Raw genomic sequence first — 18,300 nt, 5'->3', positions numbered from 1 at the left:
TTTCGTGATTTCTGTAAAAGATGCTCAGTATAATCCCAAAACGTCCCTGCCAACGGGGATGCACTTATGTTTTGGCCACTGTGTATATAATTTTCGTGTAATTTAGAGACGAGGAATTCATTTTTGAAATAATTATTATACCTTTCCCTACAAAAAAAGATTTTTGTACGAAAAATGTAAATGTTATGTATTTTTTTGTGACAATTTTTGCTGTTACAATCACAGTGTGGTGATTTGCACTAAATAAAAAATTAGACAATGTAGACCATTTATTGTTCATTCTGGAAAATGTCACTTTAAAGTAGGCATTCATAAATTTTTTCGTATTCATTATTGCAACGGATGACTATATTTGTCAATTTTTCACATATCTAGACATATCTAGTTTCTGGTGGTGGTTTTTTAGAGCGCTGGTGGTCTAGCGGTAAGAGGGTGCGACTTGCAATCCGGAGGTCGCGGGTTCAAACCCCGGCTCGTACCCATGAGTTTTTCGGAACTTATGTACGAAATATCATTTGATATTTACCAGTTGCTTTTCGGTGAAGGAAAACATCGTGAGGAAACCGGACTAATCCCAACAAGGCCTAGTTTCCCCTGTGGGTTGGAAGGTCAGATGGCAGTCGCTTTCGTAAAAACTAGTGCCTACGCCAATTCTTGGGATTAGTTGCCAAGCGGACCCCAGGCTCCCGTGAGCCGTGGCAAAATGCCGGGACAACGCGAGGAAGATGATGACATATCTAGTTTCTCTATGTTATACTTCTTCTTCTTCCTCGCGTTATCCCGGCATGATGCCACGGCTCATGGGAGCCTGGGGTCCGCTTGACAACTAATCCCAATAATTGGCGTAGGCACTAGTTTTTACGAAAGCGACTGCCATCTGACCTTCCAACCCTGAGGCCTTATTAGGATTAGTCCGGTTTCCTCACGATGTTTTCCTTCACCGAAAAGCAACAGCTATTTAAATATCGAATGATTTATGAACATGAATGATGGTACGAGATTGGTACGAGACCTAGTTTAAAAGCTAATAGAGCGTTGATGGATTTTAAAGCTGATAATAGTTTTGTAATTACGGTAAAAGCCATATTTATAGCATAAGTTAATACTAGTACAACACTAACAATTCTTTATTGTCGATATATAATATATATCTATTGTCTAGTCTAATACTACAGAATACTTCAAAGTTAATTTACTTACATCAAAACTATCTTTTAATCCTAAGTACAGCAAATACTTTGCATCTATTTAAGGTGTTGCTACGTCTTTTACGCTAATACTCGTATACTCTACAGGGATATCGTATCTTATTATATTATATTATATTATATTATATTATATTATAGGTACCTACAGTTAAGTATAAAACAGCTACTTCCTACTCATCTTACGATTTGTGTAAGTATTAAGAAATTAACTTTAAAAGGTACTTACTTAATACGATGTAGGTATAACAAACAAACATTCTGAAACATGACTAGCTTACATTAAAATATATCCAATTATCTGTATATCCAATTATCTGGGAATTCTTTGGTTTTCAATGCAAAATATTTCACATAGTTCGAATGAATAATATCTATTAGTATATTTGCCTGAAGCAACGTTTGACATTGAGATAAAAATACAGAAAATTAACTTGTAGGTATGCTACTTTGGTATACCTAGGTGATTTTTTGAATCTGTCATTATTACAAAAAGCACTATCACACTGTGTCTATAGTTTGTATCAATGGTTTGTATGCAAGTATTTATAGTGTAGAGCTGTAGTGTGTAATTGCCGATGCAACTAGATTTAGACAAGGACAAATAAATAAAGACAATTGCTTATGCTACGTCTGCTAATGGGAACGATATTGGGTCTTTAATTGCAATAGTGATCCTCCGAGGTGATGCGGCAGAGCTGGCAGTCGACGCGGCAGCACCAGTGGTATCGGCAGTGGCAGCGCTCGAGGCGGGTGGACCGCACGGCCCGTCGCCCGCGCCCGCAGCACAACCGCCCGCAGCCACCTGCGGCGTTGCCCGCACTTGCGTTGCACCGTCTGTCATGGATTTACAAACTGATTCAGAGCACTCGAGTAGCCTCAGTGAACACTACCTACTGCCTACTTAGACAACAGATTATATATATCAGGATTACCTACTCCTATTTAATGTTGGTTAAAAGCAGTATTTATTTTGCCGGAACGTTGCATCGGAATAATAGAAAATCGGAAATAGTAGAAAAAACTTAGCGTACCTTCCGTGTGTGCCAAGTGAGCCGGCCGCAGGATCGGGCTCGCAGTAGTCCGGGCTGGGTGTGACGTAGCGGAGCCGCGGCTTAGCGCGGCGCGCACGACGGCGCGGGCGCAGCGGGCCGGCGCGCGCCGCCTCGCCCGCCAGCGCGGCCGCTACGCGCGCCAGCGGAGGCAGGGCACGCCAGCACGTGCGCACCGAGCACGACCCCGACACACCATGGCACGTGCACTTGGTGCGCATCGCTAATGATACTGCCTGCGTGTACAAGCCATTTGTTACAAAAATAGTCGATAGTTACCCAGAAGTGCAAGTTGTAGAAACTATTAGTTAGGTACTCATGTACATGACAACTCGTAAATGTGTGTGGCCCGTTTTAGTAGATACCTTTCTGCCAAAACGGACGTTGATGAGATTGGCGGAGGCGATGAACGGGCGCAGGCGCTGCAGTCTCGTGCGCAAGTCCACCTGCGGGTCGAAGCGGGGGTCGTCGGCGGCCATGCGGTACTCCAAGTTGCGGTATCTGAAGCTCCGATCCTCAAAATCGTATCTGAGAATGAAATTAAACATTTGTTAAGTGGTTGATGGCCCATTGGTCCGTTAACTTGTTTAAAAGCTTTCAGTGTTAAACTACACTACCTACGAGTCGAGTATGCTACGAGTGCTACGCCGTAGCGCCTAGCTTGCTATTTATACATCTATGTAGCAAAATCATCTATCTATTCTACAGAGCATTATTGCAGTGTGCTTGCGAAAAAAGTGGGTAACTAATACATATTAGTTATTAGGGTTCCGTACCCAAACGGTAAAAACGGGACCCTATTACTAAGACTCCGCTGTCCGTCTGTCTATCTGTCCGTCTGTCTGTCACCAAGCTGTATCTCATGAACCGTGATAGACAGTTGAAATTTTTACAGATGATGTATTTCTGTTGCCCCTATAACAACAAATACTAAAAACAGAATAAAATAAATATTTAAGTGGGGTTCCCATACAACAAACGTGATTTTTTGCCGTTTTTTGCGTAATGGTACGGAACCCTTCGTGCGCGAGTTCGACTCGCTCTTGGCCGGTTTTTGTTTTACAACTAGCGACCCGCCCCGGCTTCGCACGGGTAGTTCAACTAATTTACACAAAACCTTTACAAATTATACATATAAACCTTCCTCTTGAATCACTATCTATTAAAAAAACACCATCAAAATTCGTTGCCTAGTTTTAAAGATCTAAGCATACATAGGGACAGACATACATACAGAGCGGATAAGGGTGCTAATATTGATACCCGAGCAAGCGAAAGATTCCATAATTGAACCACGAGCGTAGTGAGAGAATCTTCAGCGTTGCGAGGGTTTCAAGGCATAAGGGCTAAACAAATTTTGCCACCGAGTGAAACACAAAATTTTCACCACACCAACGCGAGGAAAATCAAACAAAATCAAATTCCAAATGAATTTATTAAATATTTATCATTTAAAAGTTAATTCTACCAGCCAACATAAAGAAACAAAATTTGCATTCGATTACTTTCCCACACATGTGGATAAAACGCAACTTTCTTATTACTTTTTGAAGAATCAAGAGAGCCTTTACCAGCTGATGTGGTGAAAAACTATTTCGCTTGTAACAATCAGACGTACTAAAGCGCTCGGTTGTTTTATGCGATAAACGCAGCGTTGACCGCATGCGTTAACAGAATGTATGAAAAATGACAATGCGCTTATACAGCTGCGTTTACCATGTAAAACAATATAGTGTCATTATATTATAGAAAAAAACAAATTTTCCTACATTCCGTTGATCGCATGCGTTCAACGCTGCGTTTATCGCATAAAACAAGTAAAACAACGGCGCGCTTTAGAAACTGCTACTGCTACTCGCAATTAACACTAATCAACGTGTAAACAGGCCGTTACTGATAATCATTAAACCTTTACACACCACACACCTTGGTCTGAACCGTTTCCTCGTTGGCCTGCCTCGGCGAGGCGATCGCGGCAGCCGCTTGCGCCCGCGGCGTCCCTTCTTTCGCGGGCGTGCCGTCACGCTGGCGTTGTCGTGCGCCGGCGCCGGCTGGTCGTCCACGAGGATCACCACGGGCGCCGGCGTGTTCGGGTCTAACGTGGTCGGTAGTTCGGTGGTAGTCGTCTCCACTTCGATCAATTCCTCCAATTTACCATCCCGAACGTCAATCTCATGCATGTCTATGAATTGCTTGGCAAATCTATAAAATCAAGATGAATGAAGTTTACCATTCATATGCCGGAACGCGGATACACGTTAGTAGGTAGATATTGAGTTCTAATGAATAATTGAGTAATTAGGTAAAAGCGCTGAGGTCATGAAACCAAAAGAAGTGTGCTTAGAATAGTTAATAGCTTAATATTCCTCGGCGTGGAAAGGGGTCGCCAGCCTCATAAGAGGTCATCCAGTAATTACATCACACGTTTAGGGGGGGAGGGGGTCAAGATAATGTGACATGTTGTGACAAGGGGGAGGAGGGAGTCAAACTTTGTGACGTCACTATAACTTATTTAAGAGCGCTATTACATTTCGGCGTTGAGCGAGTTTAGGTATTTTACGCGCTGCGGCGTGCTGTGCGAGCTCAGTATGCCGATCCCTTCTACCACGTTTTCCCTCTCGCTCGCACTACAATGATGGATTAAATAATCTTGATCCTTCGTGAAGCATACTGAAAACAATTATAACGACACTAACTGTACTTAAATTTTAAAATCCTAATTATTGTTATTTGGTACGAAAATAGTAAATCCAGTGCAAATGTACTTACTTTTGTATTATAAAAGAATTATTTTATACTAGAAAGAAATTATACTCGCTTGTTTACATGTTTCGTCATTAAATTTGGTACAGGTACAGGGTAACCGTACCGCTTGGGTAGCGAAACTATTTTAGCTATATTATTAGTGTTGGCCGTAATTGTTAATTTTAATTAACCATTGATCAATTGCATTAACCATTAGTTCCGCCATTAACCAATTGCATTACGCACCAATTGCATTAAAGTTAATTCGAATTAAATTTTTGAGACGTTAATGGCCATTGAAGTTAAAGTTTTGTTTAGTGTTGTTTGACATATCAGTCAAATTTGATAGATTGACAGTTTTTGTCTTTTTTAGTGAAAATGAACATGGTTTGTTTGCTAAATTATATCCCAAAAAGATATTTTTCACTGAAAATGACAAAAACTGTCAATCTGTCAAACTTGACTGATATGTCAAACAACACTAAACTATGTCACTTAGTACCAAACTTTAACAAAACGTTAATTTTCACAAAAAATTACAAAAACTGCCAAACTGTCAATTTTGACAGTTTTGACAGATGTGTCAAACTACATTTTCCATCCCATGACTAATGATGAAGGTTCTATCAAAATCGGACAAGCCGTTTCGTTTTGGGATCCAAAACTGTCAAAATGTCACAACTGTCAATTTTGACAGATAGTATAAATCTACACTTAACAATGTCACTGGGTGCTAAATTCTATCCCAAAAAGATAATTTTCACTGAAAATGACAAAAACTGTCAATCTGTCAAATTTAACTGATATGTCAAACAACACTAAACTATGCTATTGTAAATTGAACTTTGTAAACTTGACATGTTCTCATTTATTGATTCTTAATGAAATGTGTATATAACTAGTTATTATTTAGAACATGACGATCAATAGGAGATACTCATACTTAGTTAATAATCCCGTATTTTGTTTTTGACATGAATGCATAAAATTTAATTTTTAATTTAATTTAAAATTTGTAAGACATTTTTTTGATTTGTATTTATTAATTTATTAAATAATGTTATGTAAATATCTAGTCAATGACGATCATAATATAAATTAATGTAGATTAGTCTAGCATAATTTATAATGTAATTTCATATTATGAGAATAAATATCTAATCTAATCTAATCTATGTCACTTAGTACCAAACTTTAACAAAACATGTTAATTTTCACTAAAAATTACAAAACCTGTCAATTTTGACAGTTTTGACAGATGTGTCAAACTACATTTTCCATCCCATAACTAATGTTGAAGGTCCTATCAAATTCAGACAAACTATTTCGATTTGGGATCCAAAAATGTCAAACTGTCACAAAATGTCAATTTTGACAGATTGTATAAATCTACACTTGACAATGTGACTTGGTGCTAAATTATATTCCAAAAAGATAATTTTCACTGAAAATGACAAAAACTGTCAATCTGTCAAATTTGACTGATATGTCAAACAACACTAAACTATGTCACTTAGTCCCAAACTTTAACAAAACATGTTCATTTTCACTAAAAATGACAAAAACTGTCAAACTGTCAATTTTGACAGTTTTGACAGATGTGTCAAACTACATTTTCCATCCCATGACTAATGTTGAAGGTCCTATCAAAATCAGACAAACCGTTTCGTTTTGACAGATAGTATAAATCTACACTTAACAATGTTACTTGGTGCTAAATTCTATCCCAAAAAGATAATTTTCCCTGAAAATGACAAAAACTGTCAATCTGTCAAATTTGACTGATATGTCAACCAAACCTTAGTTCCACTAGGTACTGCCAGGGTTCAGCATCAGCTCTATCATGGGTACTGCTCTCCTAAGTGCTCATCAAGACGAGTCGGATGACTAAAACAGCGTGTGCCTATGTTGCACCAATCCTAAGTTCCACTAGGTACTGCCACGGTTCAGCATCAGCTCTATCATGAGTACTGCTCTCCCAAGTTGCTCATCAAGACGAGTCGAATGATCAAAACAGTGTGCGCCTATGTTGCACCAAACCTAAGTTCCAGTAGGTACTGCCAGGGTTCATAAGGAGGATGAGTAATACATACTCAAAACTTATACAAGTTCAGTCTTAGTTATATCGGAGCATCGTTTATAGTGGCGTAAACGCCATCGACAATAAGGTCCCTTTTTATAGGAAATACCACATTTTATTCTGTTTTTAGTATTTGTTGTTATAGCGGCAATAGAAATACATCTGTGAAACTTTCAACTGTCTAGCTGTCACGGTTCATGAGATACAGCCTGGTGACAGACGGACAGACAGACAGCGGAGTCCTAGTAATAGGGTCCCGTTTTTACCCTTTGGGTACGGAACCCTAAAAACAGAATAAAATAGATATTTAAGTGGTGCTCCCATACAACAAACGTGATTTATTTACCGTTTTGTGCGTAGTACGGAACCCTTTGTGCGCGAGTCCGACTCGCACTTGGCTGTTTTTTTTTTTAATTTACTACCTATAAAATGTCAGGTAATTTCAAATATTTTTATTGTTGTTCGGAAGTTTGTTATGTTACTATACTATATTATAATACTATAAAAACAAATACAGTACTCGGATCAAAGTTTCTCAGTCGCAGTTTACACGCACACAGTATAGCGTTTTACGCGGCGCCTGCCGCACACAACAATAAAAAAACTCGTTGTCGCCGTCGAAAACGTGCGGAGTCGACCGACACAGGTCCGACCTCTTCAAGCTCTGCCGCGGTACTGAGATCGCCAGCGCGCGTCATCGGCAATATAGAGTAGTTTTCAAAAAATTGCCAAAAAATTAAAGTAGAATTTGATAAACACAAATGTATACCAACAGTATAAGCAAACGTTGTAGATTGCTCGTGTATAAAAATGACTTCGATACTAAGTAGATTTTCGTAGGAATTTACACTTGTTTCGAAGAGAAAATTCAATTCGTTTAACATTGATTTTCTCTTTCTTAAAAGCATGTAGGAAGAATATCGTTCGATATTCCTAAAGTACAGGATATTAGTAATACAAAATATCCAACTTTAGCAGAGTAAACTTCTCAAAATTTACAAATAAGAGCTCACAATTCAGTGCTTCACGCGGTTTTTCGTAAACGACCATCAGAAAAAAAAAACATTACTAATTTAATTAGTCCTTTTTCTAAAATGTACAACGATATTCCTAAAGATAAGAAGACGCTCTTACTGGAACAAGTACTCTTTATTTCTAATAATGAGCGTAAAATCTTAAATCTTGTCGGGAATATCATCAATTTTACATTATTTCGACTTTTCTTGTAAGAACGCTCTTAAATTATTTTATTCGCTGTACAGTTAAATAACAAGTTTTTGGAACGACAATCGTTTTTAATCGTTCAATTTTATTTCTTAATCAGTTTTGGATTAAAATATATAATGTATAAACATATATAATAAATATATATTTACTAATATTTCTCTTGTCAAAAATATTTTGATAAAACATTAATAATACTTAATTCGATTTGCCGATTTCATTGAAAAAATGTGACGTCACACCAGGGGGGAGGGGTTTACCAAATGTGACCAAGTGTGACAAGGAGGGGGAGGGGTCAAAAAACCTCAAAATTCGTGTGACGTAATTAATGGATGAACCCTAACTATCCGGCCTCTATTCGGCCGGTAACCCCTCCAAGGTAATATTCTAAGGAAACTACCTCTCAGCCCACTGAAAATTGTCCCCGCAGCCGCCCCACTTAAACCTCGCGTGCGGCTCGGCGGGCGTGACGTGCGCCTGGCGCGGCGGGCGGGGCGGCGCGCGCGGCGGCGCGGCGCACGAGCACGCCGGCAGCGCGCCCGCCGCGCAGGCGCGCGCCACTGACCACGCCAACGCCGCTGCGGACATCGCATACACGTAGGCTTGCTCGCGGGTACCTGCACAATGGTCAAATCTATAATACATCAATTCATCATCACGGGTCAATTTCACCAAACGAGCATTTTTATCGGTTACATATTAGAATACCGAAAATTTATTTACCTAATGACGAATCACCTATGCTCGATTCACCTATTTTTAAATTACCTAACGATCATTTTACCTAAACATTAAATGACCAAAGTTTATAATACTTAATCTCAATTAACCTAATGAACGAAACACCTAATGCACGATATACCTAGTGCACGTTTCACCTAAAGCTATTACACCTAATGCACGAAGCACCTAAAGCTGATATACCTAATGGACGATACACCTAAAGCTGATATACCTAATAAACGATATACCTAAAGTTGATTTACCAAATGGATAAATTACCTAAAGCTGTTACACCTAACAAACGAAATACCTAAAGGACAAAGTACCGAAAGTCGATATACCTAATAGACGATACCCCTAAACTTAATTTACCTATTAAACGAAATACCTAAAGCTAATATACCTAATGCAGATAACACCTAAAGTTGTTATACCTAATTACCTAATGCACGTAATACCTAAGGCTGCTTTACCTATTAATGAAGGACATATGAACCGTTTTCTTAATTTTTGTTTTATTTTTATTAAAAGGTGTTAATAGTGAAATATTGTAGAAATGTAACTGTAACGCTATAACGCAACATGCTAAAGACAGCCCTAAAAATTTGGGGCGATTGAATAAAAGCTTCACTTTGATAAGTATTTCCTTTATATCGAGTAATTATACTAATATGTCTAATGCCGAAATAAAAAAAATATATAGTTTTTGAACATCCATACCAAAGATAGATATAACTGCGTAATAGATACTTTTTGTATTCCTACAAATATATCCTAAAAAATAAGGAAAAAAATATAAAAATGCAAAATTATTACACATTGCTCGACAGCAATAGATGCATTCACAATAGTATTGTCCACCTGGTATGTCGAGGGTCAACGTTAACGACCAATATACGTGCATTAGGTATATTAGCTTTAGGTATTTCGTTCAATAGGTAAATCAAGTTTAGGGGTATCGACTATTAGGTATATCGACTTTCGGTATTCCGTGGATTAGGTATATCGACTTTAGGTAATTCATGCATTCGGTATATCAGCTTTAGGTGTTCAAGCAATAGGTATATTAGCTTTAGGTAATTCGTGCATTAGGTATAACAACATTAGGTATGTCGTGTATTAGGTGAATCGGCTTTAGGTATTTCAAGCATTTTAGGTGTTACAATTTTAGGTAAATCGACTATAGGTAATCAGAGCTTAGGTGAAACGTGCATTAGGTATTTCGTTCATTAGGTGTTATGAGCTTAGGTTAATTGTCCATTAGGTATTTAAAAAAAATAGGCGTATCGGGCATGGGTCATTCGACATTAGGTAAATCAATTTTCGGTATTCTGATATGTAACCTTTTTATCTAATTTCCATGGAATTTGGAAATATTGATTTGATATAATAAAATGTAATGTCATAATTCGTAGAAAAATAAAATAAAGCCAATATTACTTTCAAGGTACACATATTCATAAAATTTTGAAAGATATTTCAGTTCGAAAATTCGATTCGGGCATGGGAATTTTTTGTCCATGGGAATTGATGTTCTAAGATCCTATCCTATTTAAACTATGTTTAATTATTAATCAAACGTAAAATACACAACTTTGGGAACAAATCAAATTATTTTATTAAATAAATAAAATAAAATAATTTGATTTGCTCCCAAAGTTGTGTATAGATGGCAGCACCAGTCTATCTTAGGGCTCCCGGTATCCGTGTTACACGCCGAAACGAATACCCGTGTTCTTAAGCCCGGCGGTACTAAGAACCCGGTTTACACGGAACCGCCGGGATTCGAAAACGTTTCGAAGGAACGTTCCCAAGAAACGTATCTCAGACACGTATCTCCGTTTACACGGGTACTTAAGACCGTTCCGAACGGGTCTGAATACTCCGAATCAGTTTGAGCCAATGTACAATGGTAACAAGGTCCACTTTCCACTATTATTATGTTGACTTCAGATGATTTCGTTTGTCGTACGATTTTTAAAGTAAAACTTTTATTCTATCGCCCCAATTTATTAAGTTAACATTAAAATCGCGATTTTAATACCGTAATTCAAATTAATTTCCGAAATTTTTTAGTTAAATGCCTACAATCCGAAAAAAGTTTCACTTGCATCGTGGTTTCATAAAACCGCACAATTACTTTTTTTTAAATTGTTTTTAACCGTATTGATAAAACATAGGTACTGAGCCATCTTCCTATGTTTAATAGTAGGTATATATAATTTTTATTTTGAACTATTTATATCATTTAATAAAACCGAGTGCTTCTAAGCTAATTACATAAATTTGATATCGATCATAGTTTTTTTTATAATTACATTATGGTATTGTATTTTTTCGTTAATAATAGGTGTGCAGACAGAATACAATATTAATTAAAAATAACAGTTTAATTATTTCGTGGTTATTTTTATCTCGGATGTATTACTGCTTTGCGAAAACAACAAACCTGCCAACGGCGCAAAAAAAGTTAGGTACACAAAAGCGGGATTATCGAGTAATCATGCTCAAATGAAAAGCAGAATTTTACCCAATAACCATAAAAACCCATACTACCTTGGATAACTTGCGATAATATTGCTAATTACATTAAGATAGATCTTTAAATTGGTAATCATTCATAATTCACTTTGGTCACTTTCTCACTAGCGTTCAGGTAATAAACTTAAATGGTCCATCCATCCATTGTTTTCCAATATCCTTTTGTTTGTCATCGTCGAAAACATGTAGGTTCCCAAACTATTATCACAAGTGTCACCGCGAATTATAAGCTTTATGTCGTAGTAATAAGGTCAAAACATCTGCACAAGAAAATGTTTTCCAATGTTTTGTAGCCGCGCCGCACTAAAAAGCGTTTTACTATGGTAAGAGGTACCTAGAGCAAAAACAATTAGAATTTATTGAGAAGGTGGAATTTTATCAAGTTGATTTAAAGTGTTTATTAATAACTAGCGACCCGCCCCGGCTTCGCATGGAGAGTCAAGCATAATAAAATACATTCTGTAACAAGTATTCACTTCGGAAGCCCAATAATACTAAGACTTCCATCCACCTGTCTGTCACCACTCACTAGGCTGTATCTCATGAACCGTGATAGCTAGACAGTTGAAATTTTTACACATGTATTTCTGTTGCCGCTATAACAAGTAAAATTTAAAATTAAATTTTGTACGGAACCTTCGGTGGGCGAGTCCGACTCGCACTTGTCCGGTTTTTTTAGAAGTTAATAATGGGTCAATTATTCTTAAAATATAGACAGACAGCCATCGCGCACTTTTTGTAGACTTTTTCACCATACATTGTGTCGTTATATCTCAAATAGATTGGGCAGCGTTTCCGATTAAGCTACTGGCCAGCGCCGCCAGCGTGATTTTTTCTAACTTCATTAGCAAACATCGTCATATTTCTACCAATTTAAACAAAACCTTAACAGAATATACACATAAACATTCCCAAAGAAAAACTTAATTCATAGGTGAGGTCTGGTTATCGCGAACATACAGACAGACATACGGACGCCGCGGGGGACTTTGTTTTATAACTTTTATAAGGTGTACCTACACTACATTATATGACAAGAAATACAATTTCATATCATGTTCTCAAATTAAACTAAAAATAAAGAAGCAAGTTAAAAATGTATTTTTTTATAACAACTTACCTAATGCCAATTTCGAACATTAGTTTGACTTCCTGCCTACATACTGAACTCGATGGTTCTATTTTTTTTAAATAGGTACTAGCAGGTTTTTATTTTATTTTATTGCTAACCCGCAACGTAAAAAAAAGTAGCTATTTAAAGTGCTATATAAAATACTACTTTGATAAGAACCGTGAATACTCGTAATACCTATTGCAAGCAAAAACTACCTGCTCAAGAAAGGGTTTTCTAAACCGTTTATTGAATTTCGACTCTATGGCCCACGGAATAAGGTTAAATATGACAGAAACTCGTCATGAATCTTTTGTCTATTAATTTGTAGCTGGCGTTCGTTCCTTCGCTACTATCGTCAAGGACGTGTCCGGAGCCACGGATAAATAAGATACGTATCTTCGAATACCCGTTTATCCGTGTACACGGGTCTTAACTACACGTTTCTTAATTAAACGTGCGGAACGGGCCAGAAAACCGTTTACGTATTATTCGGAAACGGGTATTCGAAACGTGTAAACGAAACACGGATTCGACCGCGAGCCATAGTCTATCTTGCTATATCGTAATTGTTCGCAAATTGCGGGCATCTGTAGGAGTAAAAGCGAAAGATCCCCGCAATTTGCAAATTTCGGTTTACTGACTGCTGAGTCAAGATCAAAATGCTGGTTATGTTTCAAGTCATTTCCAATTTAGTTTAATGAGATTCAAATGTAGTAGGTTGGGAATGCAGTCCCGCATGACTCATGAGGAATTAAATCCCGGTATTCAGCGGGATTGTCCGTCTCAGTCCCGGGGATCCCGGTATTTGCGGGATCTTTAAAGTTAGTATACAATTTTACGTATTGGTACTTAATTTGAAGGTTTAAGACAAAAAGTAAACAGAATTTAGAAATAGTACTTGTTGGCCTGCCTCGGCGAGGCGATGGCGGCAGCCGCTTGCGCCCGCGGCGTCCCTTGTTTCGGGGAGTGTGAACTGTAGGGTTAATTAACAACACTACCACACTTGTGAGGAAAAAAGAGGGACAAAAATAAAACTTCTGTCTAATTTCTGACGTATTACCTACAGCTCTAGGTCTAAATTAAGGATTTACGGAGCGTATCGCCTAGCATGTGTGATGAAAAAATACATTACAGCCCTAGGTCGGAATTTACGATTTATTATGGATCGCATCGCCCACGTATAATAATACCTTTTACAAGCAAGTGTGAGGAAAAGATCTTTATTTAACATATTAAAGAACAATTATTAGATATTCCTGGTATAAAATACGCCCCGTAGTTTTATTATTTCTTGACACAACTTGCATTTAGCTCTCTGCGAATCTTCCGCCTTCTAAAAATACTTCCACAGACACCGTAAGTTTCCTAGTAGATACTGTTACTAGTACTTGGAAACTTTATACCTACAGAGTACAGACACCCTCCTCAACATACTTACTTAATAATGATTACAAGATTTAGAAGCAAGAATATTTATTCATTTAAATAAATGTTTATTTTTGAATATTTAATCTAAACAAATTTTACCTACTCAATGCACAAGGTAGCAAAAACTAGACAAATTCAGGCGAAAATTTCTTCCGTTTCCTTACCCCCTTCCTCCACAGATGCATTGCATACTAGGCTCCGAGAAGAAATTTCGCTAGTAGGCGCGCATCTGCGCACCTGTTACTTGTGGTAATACGTAAAAACCACGTCGCTCCTCAATCTCGCAAATCCCGCGGGATACCGCTTAATTTACAAGCGGGATTAATCCCGCAAATATCCCGGTATTGCATTCCCTAGTAGTAGGTACCTAGTGCACAAACAAAATATAATATTTACAGTACATATGGTGCTACTTTCTCGCACTAGTGCGTAAACTGCACTTTTTGTGCATATGTCGAAAGTTTAAACTGCCATATGTACTGTAAAAAGTTGTTCGATACACGTGCGAATATGTAATTAGCAACTCGTGTCGATTTAAAACACTCCCTGCGATCGTGTTTTAATTTATTGCCACTCGTTTCGAATTTTCTATTTTCCGCACTTGTATCGAAAATAACTATTAAGTCTTTTGTTTCGGCAACTTGCCGCTCTAAATGTAACGTCAGTTACCGTGGAAATTTCCTATACATTAATTGTAGGTTCTTCAAGTCGGTCCTATATACCACCCCTTTTATTTTCTATTTACCTATTTGCTTACGACCAACAACACACAATTAAATACTAGAGAGTAGCCAGACAAAAAAAACCGGCCAAGTGCGACTCGGACTCGCCCACCGCGGGTTCCGTACTTTTTAGTATTTGTTGTTATAGCGGCAACAGAAAATACATCATCTGTGAAAATTTCAACTGTCTAGCTATCACGGTTCATGACTTTTATGAGATACAGCCTGGCACAGACAGACGGACAGCGGAGTCTTAGTAATAGGGCCCCGTTTTTACCCTTTGGGTGCGGAACCCTAAAAAGCAAAGGGTCCTACACTCTAATACTGTCTTTGTAACAAACTAAATCGACCTTTTTCTAACTTTAACTAGGTACTTTCCCAAAATAATCCTGGAATGTAATAATAATAAAAATCTCGCTAATATTTCTGTTTCATTTATGCCTATAGGTAAGTAAGTATTTGAGATAAAATTATAAACTCATGTCAGGCTGTAATCTAGTTGGGCATAGACGATGATCATCAACTATTATAAAATCTTTTATTTTTAATTACAAGCAATCTAATCTTGATAGAGCCCGCACGCGCTTCACCAAGCAGGCTAAACAATGGAAGCCGCCACGGCCAGGCTTTATCACATGGCGCATCAGTAGGATCGCGCGCGACTGCACCGCTGGGCTTATCGCGACCCGCCCCCCGCCCGCGCCCTTGCGCTTGATTCATGCGTGTAATTAAATCTTTTGTCCGTCTCGCTGTACCCCCCACCCTCGTTGCTGATCGCTTTGTGAGGCGAACCTTTTATCGATAGCCTTCTTAATTCAACAGGCCAAAGATAACTTACAATATCGTTTTCAGCAGATAACTCAATCACTATTGTCCATCAGGCTTTACGGACTGATTGATTTGTCGTACCTACTTTCTGCCCTTTTGTTGCTTGTAAGGCAGTATTAGGACAATTGGATTAGGACTAACTTCGCAATCTCTGGGACAGTCCTGAAATTTGGTATGTAATAGTATGTATAGGTATGTTAATAAAAGGTCTCTTTTTCATGTCCACACTATTTGACATTTGGGGACCTCGAGGAACCGCCGCCATCTAGGAAAATGTGTACTATCTTGGAGAAGTTTGCATTTTACTTGGAATTCTGTATTACAATATGATGTAAGGCAACATTAAACCCGATTAAATTCTACACAAAAAGTATTCGACACTTTTGCAGAAAAAAAAATACATGTTCTTAGAGAAAATACTTGCTGAATCCAGATTTAGCGCGTATACTATTCCAGGGCACATTCTCTTAATAGGAAAATTGGAGGAATATGAATTCCACTTTTGTCTATACATTCGTATATGATCTACCCCAATATCAACATTTTACTCGACTGCGACTTCACCAGAAACTAGGGTAATGGGTTTAGGTACTGATGATTCAGTACACCCTGTCGCCTAGGCTAGTGGACGGATTTTTTCAAATGACGTATTGGTAGATTGATCTTGCTTGCCCTTCACAACCAGTCCTAGTCTTACTATGGCATATATAGTCTTGAAATTGGGACGGGTACTGTAAAGGTTTGTAACCTTTACAGCCTTTTTATCAGTAACTGGCAACAGCCACGTTTTGAATTTAGAATCGTATCGCCCTGTCAAATGGAACGGGGGTGCGTATTCGCAATTCCTAAAGAAGCAGTCATCTAGAATAGTCGTATTTATTTGTAAAATAGCTAACCTGAAAAAAATAAGAAGATATCCATAACAACATTTCTTTCCATTCTACATCCTACTACGGGATCTGATAGCTTTTTAGTGTAAAAGCTTTATGCGCCTAGTCTTGGCAACACTTTACATGAAATGTTTTTGGTGGGATTTCATTTATTTTTGTAAGAGTTGATATACCAGCTAGAAATGACAATTATTCGTTTATATAATATATTCGATAATATAATAATTTTAACATTGGATTTTTATAAAACTTACTTATTGCTAGCGCTATATATGTAGGGCCTATATAATTATAAGTCAGGAATTTTATGTATTATAAATTGTAAGTTTCTAGAAATTTTAAAGCATTTTTACCATAATCGGAATTGTTTTTAATGAAGTAAGCGTTAGTGAAGGTCTCCGATTCAGCTCACTCAATCGATTTTTGTGAATTTTGTGTTCATGTTTACTACTAAGTACATATTCCATTTTTGGAAAATATACAAAATCACGGAGTCATTGTAGATCAGCGCCTAAAGAAGTAGCGGTTCCGATATCATTAGGCATTTTTTTCTTTTTAACCGACTTCAATTTCATAGAAGGAGGAGGTTCTGTATTCGGTTGTGGCTATTTTTTTTTTTTTTTTTTTTTTATGTATGTTCACCGATTATTCCGAGACCCGTGGTCCGATTTGAGTAATTCTCTTTTTGTTCGAAAGGAGCTACTTCCAAGTTGGTCCCATATTAATCTGGTTCTGATCTGATGATGGGATCCCTGAGGAATTGAGGGAACTCCTCAATTTTTAAAGGCACATGTATGGTGATTTGGGTGTTTTCATAAGCAACTTGAGCATTTTCTCTCGAAAACGACCAATTTGATGAAGTGGACCTGATGATGATGATTGTTTTGAAGATAGTGATGATGATTTTTTTTAATGTAGGATGTTCAGCGATTACTCCGAGACCCGTGGTCCGACTTGAACAATTCTTTTTTTGTTTGAAAGGAACTACCACCAAGGTGGTTCCACATTAATCTGGTGCTGTTCTGATGATGGGATCCATGAGGAATTGAGGGAACTCCTCAATTTTTAAAGGCACATGTATGGTGATTTGGTCGTTTTCTTAAGCAACTTGATAATTTTTTCTAGAAAACCACCAATTTGATGAAGTGGAGCTGATGATGATGATTGTTTTGATGATAATGATTTTAGCGATTACTCCGGCACCCATGATCCGATTTGAGTTATTCTTTTTCTGTTTGAAAGAAGTTACCTCTCCAAGGTGTTTTCGTAATATTTTTGGTTTTGATCTGATGATGGAATCCGTGAGGAATTGAGGGAACTCCTCAATTTTTAAAGGCACGTGTATGGTAATTTCGGTGTTTCCTAAAGTAACTCAAGCATTTCCTCACCAATACCACCAATTTGATGTAGTGCAACTGTAGCCTAACCACGAGTTTGGCACTAAATATTCTTCGTAACTTACTTTGTACACTAATACGCCAGTACAAGCGAGATGCATAAACAGTAAGTTACGCACACGATAGCGAATATATCAATGTCAAACTCGTGGTAAGGCTACTGATAACTTCCCTCGTATGTGTATTATGATTTTTGATGTAGGTAGTGTTGGAAACAACCAAAGAGACTGAGAGGTGAAGGTAGAGGGTATTAGTGTTTGGGGGGTTTGAGGTTGGGGCTTGAGGGGAGGTGAGTTGATGGGTCGGAGACTGAGGGGTTGGGAGTGGGATTGGGGGTTAGGGTTAGGAGTT

At 37.8% G+C, this 18,300-nt stretch overlaps 1 protein-coding gene across 1 annotated transcript in view; it reads right to left on the bottom strand.

The window, feature by feature from the left end:
• Positions 1-740: 740 nt before the first annotated feature.
• LOC134754872 (uncharacterized) overlaps positions 741-18,300 on the bottom strand; it is a 117,677-nt gene continuing 100,117 nt past the window's right edge. The window contains exons 4-8 of the mRNA XM_063691322.1: positions 8,707-8,923; positions 4,184-4,459; positions 2,623-2,785; positions 2,240-2,493; positions 741-2,042 (exon numbers count right to left, since the gene is read on the bottom strand). Coding sequence (XP_063547392.1) covers positions 1,865-2,042; positions 2,240-2,493; positions 2,623-2,785; positions 4,184-4,459; positions 8,707-8,923 — 1,088 coding nt within the window. The 3' untranslated portion in view covers positions 741-1,864. The remainder of the gene's footprint in view (positions 2,043-2,239; positions 2,494-2,622; positions 2,786-4,183; positions 4,460-8,706; positions 8,924-18,300) is intronic.

The sequence above is a fragment of the Cydia strobilella genome, chromosome Z (genome assembly GCF_947568885.1).
Source record: "Cydia strobilella chromosome Z, ilCydStro3.1, whole genome shotgun sequence".
NCBI classification, from domain to species: domain Eukaryota; kingdom Metazoa; phylum Arthropoda; class Insecta; order Lepidoptera; family Tortricidae; genus Cydia; species Cydia strobilella.
Note: the sequence above shows the minus strand (reverse complement) of the source record. Positions and strands in the feature narration are given on the sequence as shown.